At 34.0% G+C, this 12,240-nt stretch overlaps 1 protein-coding gene across 1 annotated transcript; it reads left to right on the top strand.

Annotated features, from left to right (window-relative positions):
* Positions 1-5,574: 5,574 nt before the first annotated feature.
* On the top strand, positions 5,575-6,459 carry LOC138857992 (arginine and glutamate-rich protein 1-like). Its single transcript, XM_070112598.1, has one exon. It carries the CDS (start codon positions 5,575-5,577, stop codon positions 6,457-6,459), a length of 885 nt encoding a protein of 294 aa, XP_069968699.1.
* Positions 6,460-12,240: the final 5,781 nt, after the last annotated feature.

Below are 12,240 nucleotides of genomic sequence, written 5' to 3'. Positions count from 1 at the left end.
ATTCACGAATTAATTTGCTGATGCGTTGTTGTTCTAATTTCATGAACAACGGTGTTCGTGTTTGTCAGATGATCTTCTTCTTTATAAATTAGCTTTTCGAATTTTTTTAATAATTTACATATTTTTGTCCTTTCTTCTGGGTTTAAATGGTCGAGTTGAATGTTACTAACTTCACTTTCTTCCAACGAACAAACTTGCACCTGCATAATTTTCTTTGTTTTCAATGTTTATCGTTTTCACATATTTAAATATAGAATCATTCCCCAGTAAAAGGTCACACGGCTTGTTAAATCCCATTTTTAACCATCGATTTCTGGCATTTTAAGGGTATCTAAATTCTAATGGGCATGGTGTCTTAACTCTTTCGTTCCTCGCTCTTATTTCTCCATTCAGTGTAATAATTATTGTTTTATTTTTTTCTAAAACTGGTACATTATACTTTTCAAAACTGGGTCTACTAATGCACACCATTTCTTACTAAATAGACTGATTGAAACTAAAATTTTATTTTGATTTTCCGAGGCTAATTTGTATCGTTGTTATTTGTTTCCTCTGCTCTACTCATAGCGTCAACATCCATGAGTGTTGGGCCATTTGAACGTCTTGATTGGCGATCGTCATTCTGTACAGGTTGCCGTGCAGAATTACCGTAACCATTATTATTACGATATGGATTATTTTGACCTGAATTTCCTGAATTAGTTTGTCTGTGGGGTCCTGAAGTGCTTTCTTTCTGTCCTACATAGTTCCTTCATGCTCTGTCAATAGCCTCAATGAAGGATGGCAATTTTTTTACATTTCCTTCAAAAGGTGCTAGATATTTTAAGTCCTTTTCGACTCTTTGCCTAAATGTTACATTTTGAGCCATCTTCACACATTTTTATGAATAGATAGAATAGAGTTCAATAAATAAGTGTATCTTGTATTTTAACAATTCGTATTTTAAGCCTCTCATTAAAGTAGGCTTCAAATTACTTTAATAATATTATATAATATAAATTAATATAAGCTTATAAAAGTATGCTTTGAATCTATAACATTCACTTGCCGCTTTTACTATTGCCAATGCTACCCACGTAAAACTGCTGCTGCTATTTATTGTGTGTTCAGTTCTTTAATTTTTCCCAAAAAGTTCTATTAAGCTTTTACTTTTCTTTGCCTTCGGTATATCAGAATTTGCTGAATTTGCGTTTACTGTTAAGTTGGTGAATCGCTTGCTGCTGCCTTGCTGAATTTGTGTTTAGCTTCTAATGCCGATATTAAATAAAATTATTGAATAAAATTTTTGTTTGTAGTTTGAAATCACAACACTTAGAACGAGGAACGTCAACTGCGTCAAATATACATTTAATTTTGTGCCCACTAGGCATATATCAAGAAAACAACTTGATTATTAGCTTACTTCAATCAGACTGCCTCTCGCATCAGATCAACAACTCAAAATATGAGTTCGCTGTTTGAGTAACGTATTGACGGATCATGCGATGTGCTGCAGGGCATGCCGTCGTTATACATAACTCCCCCAGAGCCACTCTGAGCAGTCTCTTGACTTCTTTTAGTTATAATTTTAAAACTTACATTCTTATTATTTTTTTCTTAAGATGAGAATTATAATAGTTATACTTATTAATGTAATTATAATTATATAACATATTTTAACTCTTCTATTTCCTTGATGTTTTTAAAATTATTTAGTACTATATCAAAGCTTATTTTTGTTTCATAAGTTTGATTCATCATCCTCACAGGATGTTCAAGTTTTTCAATAAATATTTGTTGTAACTAGAACTCCTTCCTTTCATCACAAGTCTAAATGAGACTTTTATTATGTGCATTCCTTATCATTGAGGTGTCATCACTTATTTCCTGAATATTGAAATAGTGTTCTATTATTATACACAAATTCACAATCATCAGAAATTATACAATTCGTGCTCAGATTTAATTTTTTAAATACAGTATTTTCCTTATACACATAGTGTTCTTTATTTATTATTACTATTAATTCATCTATTTATTTCCAAGTTTTGTTTATTTGATAATGGTGTAATTAATTTTACATATTCTTAAAATATATTGGTCCATGAATTAGCATTTTTTTTATACTATTGCAAGCTTTTGCTACAGAGTAAAATAGTTTTGTTCACCTAAAACTAATCGAGTTAGATGTAGGGTTATATACATATATAGGTATATACATAAATGATCAGGATGAAGAGACGAGTTGAAATGCGGGTGACTGTCTATCCGTCCGTCCGTGCAAGCTGTAACTTATCTCTGGGATGGTATGAGATGACTTTATAAGACGCGTTCAATACTAGACAGTGAGCGTGGAACCGCCCACTTTTAGGTGAAAACCCATATCTTGGGATCTGCTTAATCGATTTCAACCTACTTCGGTACATAACATTATTCTCATATTTCTATGTGATAGTGCGAAATCGGATAACAACTTCGCTTATTTCTCATATAACACCATTTTGAATTGCATCTGATTCTTTCAATTTCCACTATGCAAATCAAGCAGAATATAAATTAAGAAATCTCAAGCGAGTATACCGTTTGACTTTGCGAGAGTATAAAATGTTCGGTTACATCCGAACTTAGCCCTTCCTTACTTGTCTATTTTTTATATGTCACCATTATGTAATATTAAACTCAACTTCTCATCCTCCCCTTCGGTGCCTAACTTCTCTGCTTTAGCTCTGCTCTAGCTAATTTATGTGACCTTTTTATGTCTGCTACATAAATGTTTTGCAGGGGGGTAATTCGGGAATACGGTTCGTCTTTGTGTCGTACTCGTTTGTTGTTTTTTTTTTGGCCCTGACGATCTCAGTTCTTCGTAGGCCTCTCTGTACCTATTTTTTTTTATTATATTGTATTATGTGTTGTTTCACCTGGTCTATTGTTATTTTTTAAATGGTTGGACCTATACTATTTTTTGCGTTATTGGATGTATATTTAATGGTTGAGTGATATCGGCCATTATAGTTACCTAAAACGATCTGAATCCTCATTTATGGTGAGAGGCTTGGATAATCAATTCCTGGTAATTTTTCTCTGCCATAAATTCATTATCCATTATGATTTGTTTTGGTTTTCCAAATTTCGCGAAATGTTCAATTTTATTAGCCTTCTTCGCCCTCCAATTTCTATCAGTTATGCTGTATGCTGCCGCGAATTTTATCAGTTTTTCAATAACTGATTACATGTATTATTTCGTTTTTATCTGTTGGTGTTTCTGTTACTTTAAACTTTGGTCTTATCCGTTTCCTATCGGACTTAACTGTTGGTGTTTCTGTTAATTTAAACTTTGGTCTTATCAGTTTCCTATCGGACTTAACTCTTTGGCCCTATTCAGAGATTCGAATTTTATGCTTATTCACAATTTCTTCTTTGATTACAAAGTGTTCTAGCAGTTCTTCTTCTGCAGAATGTACCGTATCCGACCTTTCTAAATTTGATTCGTCGTCGTTCCCTTCTGTTATTTTAGGCGAATTTTCAATTCGACTTAGGAAATCCGCTACTACGTTTTCTTTATCCTTTACATACTCCTTACTATTCTTTCCCTTTATACTTGTTATTTAGATACTTAATCGGGCAGTGATCAGTTACTATCTTAAATTTGATTCATATATGTATGGTTTAAAATAAGTCACTGCATACATGATTCATGACAAGGAATTCCTTGTCTGTCGTCGCATATTTCTGCTCATGATAGTTTAATGTTCTTGAGATAGAGCATATTGGTTGGACTTGCTGTGAAAGAAAAGATCCAATAGCGTAATCGCTTGCATCCGTAGTAATTGTAAATTTTTTGTCATATTCAGGCAATTTTAAAATTGGATGTAATGAGATAAGAGTTTTTACATTTTCAAAGCTGGCCATATATTAAGGATCTCTCGGATTTATTTTGATATCTTTCTTTAAATATTTTATCATTGGTAAGCTATTCTAGAGTAATCTTTAAGAAACTCTCTATAATAGCCTGTGGTCCTTAAAACCTTTTTAATTGCCTTTATTTTGTTGGAATTGGTACTTTTTGTATGGCTAAAATTTTTTCCGGGTTGGGCTTAATGCCGTCTTCTATCGAAATTTCGCCCCAAAATTCGGTTTCTCTTTTTAAGAAACTACACTTATTCGCCTGGATGTTTAGGTTATTTTCCTGAAGCTTTGAAAAAAATGTTCCTAGTGAATATATATGTTCTTCTAGTGACGTAGGAAATATTAATATGTCATCTAGATAGACTACACATATTTTATTAATATGTTCCCTTAGGATGTCGTGTATTAATCTCTGAAAAGTGGCTGAAGCATTTAAAGCCCAATAGGCATCCTGACGTATTCATACGATACCGGATATTTATCGTCAACAGTAATTTGCTTTAACCTCCTGTAAGCTTTATATGCTTCGGCTTTTTCGTATTATTCCTTGCCTTCCATTTCTTCAATTTGCCTTTCCGCCTCTTCCGCATGTTTGGGAAGCAATCTGTAAATTCACGAATTAATTTGCTGATCCGTTGTTGTTCTAATTTCATAAACAACCGTGTTCGTGTTTGTCAGATTATCTCCTTCATTATAAGTAAGCTTTTCGAATTTTTTAAATAGTTTACATATTTTTGTCCTCTCTTCTGGGTTTAAATGGTTGAGTTGAATGTTACTAACTTCACTTTCTTCCAACAAATAAACTTGCTCCTGCATAATTTTCCTATGGAATAGAAGCTTGACACCATTTCTCAATGCTATTTTTCCATTCAGTGTAAAAATTATTTTTTTATAAAACTGGTAAATTATACTTTTCAAAACTGGCTCTTTTCATAAGGCTTTTGGTAAACCCTAGGTCTACTAATGCACACAATTTCTTATTAAATAGACTGAGTGAAACTAAAATTTTATTTTGATTTTCCGAGGCTTCTTGATTGCCGAGTGTCCTTCTGTACAGGTTGCCGTGCAGAATTACCGTAACCATTATTATTACGATATGGATTATTTTGACCTGAATTTCCTGAATTAGTTTGTAAATGGGGTCCTGAAGTGCTTTCTTCCTGTCCTACATAGTCCCTTCATTCTCTGTCAATAGCCTCAAAGAAGGATGGCAATTTTTTTACATTTACTTCAAAAGGTGCTAGATATTTTAAGTCCTTTTCGACTCTTTGCCTAAATGTTACATTTTGAAACATCTTTACAGATTATTCTGAATAGATAGAATAGAGTTCAATTAATAAGTGTATCTTGTATATTTAACAATTCGTATTTTAAGCCTCTCATTAAAGTAGACTTCAAATTATTTTAATAATATTATATAATATAAATTAATATATAATATAAATAAATAAAGGGACTTAGGTAGAGAGAGTGTTAGTGAAAGGTTGTGTGAAAAATCTATCCAAATTACTAAACATAATTTAATAGTCAAAGAGTCCTTATAAATTAAAATTTTACAGTCTACATAATCTGAAATTAGTGGAGCTCTTCCTGATAATTCAAGAAAGCCAACAAGGCGTAAAATCTAAGACTTAAAGTGAAAAAGAAAGAAACTTAACACACAAAAGGTAAAGCAGATACATAACAGCTATGGGTAATCCAGAGGTCACAAAAACACCCAGCCGCACGGCGGGAAACTCAAAACAAAACGCCACAGGCATTAAACAAACAACGAAAATCGACATGTACACAATAAACACTAGAAGTACGAGTCAGGCTGGAACTAACAAAAATGATGCCACAGGTATTGAAAAATCGCTCAGTGTAATCATGGGAGAACTACAGAAAATAAATGACAACATGGCGAAAAAGTTTAAAAAAGAAATTGATGAGCTGAAGAAAAACATTGAGGACAAAGATAAAAAGTGGGAGGCAGAAAAAAACCTTTTGTGGGAACACATTGACCTGATGGAAGATAAAATTAAAAAATTGACAGAAGGTGTACCGGAAAAACTATCGGAAGACGAAAACAATCAATTGAAAGAGGAAAAAGAGAAAATTCAACAGCAGCAGGCAAGAATTATCGCCGAAATTGAGAAAATGGAGCAGCTAAAGCAAAAACAGCTGAAGATTGAAAAGAAAAACAACATCGTCATTAAAGGTCTAATAGACACAGATGATGATCCGAAGCAAACGACTGTAAGGTTTATAGAAGAAAAGTTTAGAGTGAAGGTAGATGCTGCGGACATGTGGCTACAAGGTAAAGATAAAAAGGTGGTGATTGTGAAACTGAAAAAATGGGAAACCAAAGAGGAAATCATGAAGAATAAAAAAGTGCTATTAAATACGAAGATTTTCATAGAAAACGATCTCACGCGTGAAGAAAGAGAAGTGCAGAGGAGAATAGCTCAAGAAGCGAAAGAAATAAGAAAAAACAATCATTCTGTTAAAGTAGGATATAGAAAAATGTGTGTCGACGGAAAATGGCTCTCGTGGCAACAATTAAAAAGTAATATGGAAAAGAAGGATTTTTAATAGACAGGGCCAATAAAACAGGAGGCGATGAGTTCAAAGTGGTGTTTTGGAATGTTGCAAGCTTAGGTAAAAAAAATGCGGATTTTTGAAGTTTTCTTAGACAATATGATGTAATCGGTTTAACTGAAACATGGGTAGAAAGTAAGGGATGGGAAAAATTAGCTAAAAAACTTCCAAAAGAGTATGAGTGGAAGTGTAAAGCAGCGAAAACAGAAAAAAAGAAAGGGAGAGCTAGTGGTGGTATAATACTTGGGGTAAGAAAAGACATTGTAGTTGAAGATAATAATTTTGAGTTTGAAGGGGCGGTGAAAAATGTTGTCAAAATAGTGGATAATAAGTGGGTAATATGGACAGTCTACAATCAAGGTAATATTAAAAAATTGCTAAAAAACATATGTGAGGAATCAGAACAGGGGAAAATAGTGGTAGGTGGTGATCTCAATGCAAGAACAGGTCACAAAGGTAGCTTATACGCAGGACCCGATGAAGAGGATATACAAAGACAATCAAAAGACAACAAGTGCAACGCAGAAGGTGAGCTACTAATTAGTATTATAGAAGAAGAAGGGTGGTGTGTGCTGAATGGAAACACAAATGGTGATGAAGACGGAAGTTTCACATTTCTTGCCGAATCAGGACAGTCTGTGATTGACTACGTAATAATAGGTGTTGAAGACTTAGTACAGGTAAAAGAATTTAGAGTATTGGATAGAGTTGAATCAGACCACATGCCCATAATGTGTAAATTGAAGAGTAAACTAGCCCACAAAAGCAAAAAAGAATCAACAGAATCTAGAGAAAAAATAGTGTGGGATGATGACAGTAAAATGAAATTCCAACTTGCTACTACAAATAATGTATTCAGTGAAGATGCTTCCATCCATAGAAACTGGGAAGAATTGAAAGAAGTTATCAACAAAAATATGTGTAAGAAAGCATGGAAAAGAAAGATAGGTGAAATTCAGCCAAAAAAATGGTGGGATAAAGAATGCAAAAGTAAGAAAAGAAAGGTCAAAATTAAGTTAATAAAATGGAGGCACGGCCAAGCAACAAAAGAAGATTACTTGAAAGAAAGAAAGGAGTTCCGAAAACTATGCTTTGATAAAGAAAGTAAAATGAAAGAAAACGAGATTGCAGAAATAAAAAACGCAAATACTGAAAAGAAGGTGTGGCAGTACATCAATAAATATAGGAAGTCTAGGTCGGAAATTAGCAAAGACATCCCCATGGAAAAATGGTGTAAACATTTTATACTCGTGCTGAATGGAGAACAAGCAAATACGGTAGGCGACTGGAATAGAGAAGAAGACAAAGATGAAGAAAAGGAAGAAGATTTAACAGATGAGGAAATAACAAAGCAAATAAGAAAACTAAAGAGGAAAAAAGCTACTGGTGAAGATGGTATCCCAAATGAAGCATGGATCTTTGCACAAGGTAATACCCAACAAGAGATATGCAACCTAATGAAAAGGATATGGCATGGAGAAGGAATACCTGAAGACTGGAAATTGGGCTAGTTGCGCCACTGCACAAAAAAGGCGATAAAGAAACCGTGGAAAACTACAGAGGCATTGCACTTTTGAACACGGCGTATAAGATTTACGCAATGATTCTGAATGATAGATTATTAAACGACATCGACGGGAAAAGAATCCTTCCAGACACTCAAGCTGGTTTTCGAAAGGGCAGAGGAACCATCGACAACATCTACATATTAAGACATGCAGTTGAGAAAGAACTTGCTAAGGAAAAGGGGAAACTCTTTGCTTTTTTCGTAGACTTAAAAGCTGCTTTTGACTGTGTTGACAGGAAAGTGCTCTGGAGCGCAATGGAGAAAAGTGGAGTAAGGCATGGTCTAATCCAAAGAGTCAAAGAGCTGTACAAAGAAACCAAATGCAAAATAAGAGTAGATGGTAGGCGATCGGAGGAATTCTGGACAAAGGATGGAGTAAGACAAGGATGCCCCTTAAGTTCTACACTCTTCATAATTTTAATAGCTGATCTGGGAATAGAACTAAGTAAAGGACAAACTGGTGGGGTTGTCATAAGAAAAGATAAAATTTGGAGCCTGGAATATGCTGACGACGTAGTCCTGCTCGCGACCAGTGAAGGAGAGTTAAAAGATATGATCAAGAGACTAGAGAAATATTTAGATAAGAAAAAACTGATACTGAATGAGAATAAGTCCAAGGTAATGGTTTTTAAAAACGGAGGCGGCAAGAGAAGAAAAACTGACTGGTTCTGGAAAGGAAGACAGCTGGAAGAAGTAAATGAATTCATCTATTTGGGGTACCTCTTCAAGAGTAGCGGAAAAAATAGAGCTCATATCAAAGAAAGAGTCAAAAAGGCTGTTATAGTGATGAAACGTACTTGGAGTATAGGTGAGCGTCTTTTCAAGAAAGACTATCTAAGAAGAATAAAAATGTTCGACAGCCTTGTAGTCAGTATAATGTCATATGGAGCCGAAATATGGGGTGGGAAAATGTTGAAGAGATGGAAAAAATTCAGAAGAAGTACCTCAAGTGGACACTGGGTTTAGAAAAATGTACACCGGACTGCATTTTGCTGGAAGAGACTAAACGAGAAAAGCTAAGACTAAGATTCGCAAAACTGGCTGTTAATTACGAAAGCAAAATTATGGGAAAAGAAAGCCTGGTCAAAGAGTGCCTGGTGGAAATATGCAGAGGAAGAGGAGGTAAGGAAAGTCTGAACTACAGAACGAAGTTTTTAAATGAGTGTGGACTCAGTCAAGAAGAAGTTGATGCAATAAGAGACGCTGGTAGGTCAGTTGGAGATGAAGTCAAAACGCGAGGAATGGCTGTACAAAGGCAGCTTCAGTGGAACAAAATCGAAAAGCTGAGGTACAACCAAAGATACTCATCTATATACTCAGGTGAAGTCCCAGAATACTTAAAAATTAGCGAAGATTACGCGTTAATTGCAAAAGCAAGATGTGGAACGTTAGAAGGCGGAAATAAAAAATGGGCTGACGACAAAGTAAAAGTATGTTGGTGGTGTGGTACAGGCAAAGATTCAATAGATCACTGGAGACAAGAATGCACAGAAACTCAAAGAACCGTATTATCAACGGAGGAAATCCTGAGCGTTCAAGGTGAGAAGACAGCAGTAGCCTGGTTGAAAGAAATTGCAAAAAAAAAACAAAAAAAAAAACAGAAGGCTTGAAGTGTCATCGATACGGCCAATGCAATTTAAAAATTTAAAAATTAAAATTAAAGTTTTAAAGACTTTCCAAAAAATATTATTTAAAGATTATTTAGTGATTCCAAATGTAATTTATAGACTTAAAATTTAAAGATTTTTCAAACTAATAGTTCTAATCATGTATCTAATATTAATATGCAAAAGTTAATAACTAATAATTAATAGTTAATAAGAATAGAATATAAGGTATCATGTATCTAAGTCCTGTTTCTAGGCCCTGGTGGCTGAAATAAATAAATAATTACTATAAAAAATTACTATATAATATAAATTAATATAAGCTTATAAAAGTATGCTTTGAATCTATAACATTCACTTCCGCTTTTACTATTGCCAATGCTCTCCACGTACAACTGCTGCTGGTATTTTTTGTATTGCCCCTACTGCCACTGTTGTTTGCTGCTGCTGCTGTTTAATATAAAACCCTTCATTTTGACTGGCCTACGGTTTCAGCAGGAAAATCTCAGGAATCGCACTGGTTTCTTTGTTTCTATGTTTTTTTATATTATATATACATATATACATATATATATATTTAAACAATTGTGTTCAGTTCTTTAATTTTTCCTAAAAAGAAGAAAACAACTTGATTATTAGCTTACTTCAATCAGACTGCCTCTCGCATCAGATCAACAACTCAAAATATGAGTTCGCTGTTTGAGTCACGTATTGGCGGATCATTCGATGTGGTACATATATATATATATATTTAAACAATTGTGTTCAGTTCTTTAATTTTTCCTAAAAAGAAGAAAACAACTTGATTATTAGCTTACTTCAATCAGACTGCCTCTCGCATCAGATCAACAACTCAAAATATGAGTTCGCTGTTTGAGTCACGTATTGGCGGATCATTCGATGTGGTGCAGGGCATGCCGTCGTTATACATAACTCCTGTCTCAAAGCTTATTTTTCTTTCATAAGTTTGGTTAATCATCCTCACAGGATGTACAAGTTTCTCAATAAATATTTGTTGTGTCACAAGTCTAAATGAGACTTTTATTATGTGCATTCCTTATATTGATCTATTATTATACACAAATTCACAATCATCAGAAATTATACAATTCGTGCTCAGCTTTAATTTTTAATACAGTATTTTCCTTATACACATAGTGTTCCTTATTTATTATTACTATTAATTCATCTATTTATTTGCAAGTTTTATTTATTTGATAATGGTGTAACCAATTTTACATATTCTTTAAATATATTGGTCCATGAATTAGCATTTTTTTATACTCTTGCAAGCTGTTGCTACAGAGTAAAATAATTTTGTTCACCTAACGGTTGTTTGTATCACCTAAAACTAATCGAGTTAGATTTAGGGTTATATACAAGTATATATGAATGATCAGGATGAAGAGACGAGTTGAAATGCGGGTGACTGTCTATCCGTCCGTCCGTGCAAGCTGTAACTTGAGTAAAAATTGAGCAAATGGTTTTAGCACCTGTATCGATAGTGAGAAAATGGGTGAAATTGGGTAACAACCCAGTCCGCTTACCATATAAGGGTACTGTTATAAACTAATAAAAGCGCGATAAATCAAGCACTAAACACGCCAGAGACATTAAATTTTATCTCTGGAATGTCTCATACCATTTACTGACTTTATAAGACGCGTTCAATATTAGACAATGAGCGTGCCCACTTTTAGGTGAAAACCCATATTTTGGGATCTGCTTAACCGATTTCAACCAACTTCGTTACATAACATTATTCGCATATTTCTATGTGATAATGCGAAATCGGATAACAACATCGCTTATTTCTCATATAACACCATTTTGAATTCCATCTGATTCCTTCACTTTCCACTATGCAAATCGAGCAATATATATGAAGAAATCTCAAGCGAGTATACCGTTTGACTTTGCGAGAGTATAAAATGTTCGGTTACAGCCGAACTTATCCCTTCCTTACTTGTCTTTTTTTTTATATGTCACCATTATGTACTATTAACTCAACCTCTCATCCTCCTCTTCGGTGCCTAACTTCTCTGCTTTACCTAATTTATGTGACCTCTTTATGTCTACTACATGAATGTTTTGCAGGGGGGTAATTCGGGAATATGGTTCGTCCTTGTGTCGTACTCGTTTGTAGTTTTTTATTGGCCCTGACGATCTCAGTTCTTCGTAGGCCTCTCTGTACCTATTTTTTTAATTATATTGTATTATGTGTTGTTTCACCTGGTCTATTGTTATTTTTTAAATAGTTGGACCTATACTATTTTTTGCGTTATTGGATGTATATTTAATGGTTGAGTGATATCGGCCATTATAGTTACCTATAACGATCTGAATCCTCATTTCTGGTGAGAGGCTTGGATAATCAATTCCTGGTAATTTTTTTCTGCCATAAATTCATTATCCATTATGATTTGTTTTGGTTTTCCAAATTTCGCGAAATGTTCAATTATAATAGCCTTCTTCGCCCTCCAATTTCTATCAGTTATGCTGTGTGCTGTCGCAAATTTTGCCAGTTTTTCAATAACTGATTACATGTATTATTTCGTTTTTATCTGTTGGTGTTTCTGTTAGTTTAAACTTTGATCTTAT

The sequence above is a fragment of the Bactrocera oleae genome, chromosome 2 (assembly GCF_042242935.1).
Source record: "Bactrocera oleae isolate idBacOlea1 chromosome 2, idBacOlea1, whole genome shotgun sequence".
In the NCBI taxonomy this organism is placed as follows: Eukaryota; Metazoa; Arthropoda; class Insecta; order Diptera; family Tephritidae; genus Bactrocera; species Bactrocera oleae.
Note: the sequence above shows the minus strand (reverse complement) of the source record. Positions and strands in the feature narration are given on the sequence as shown.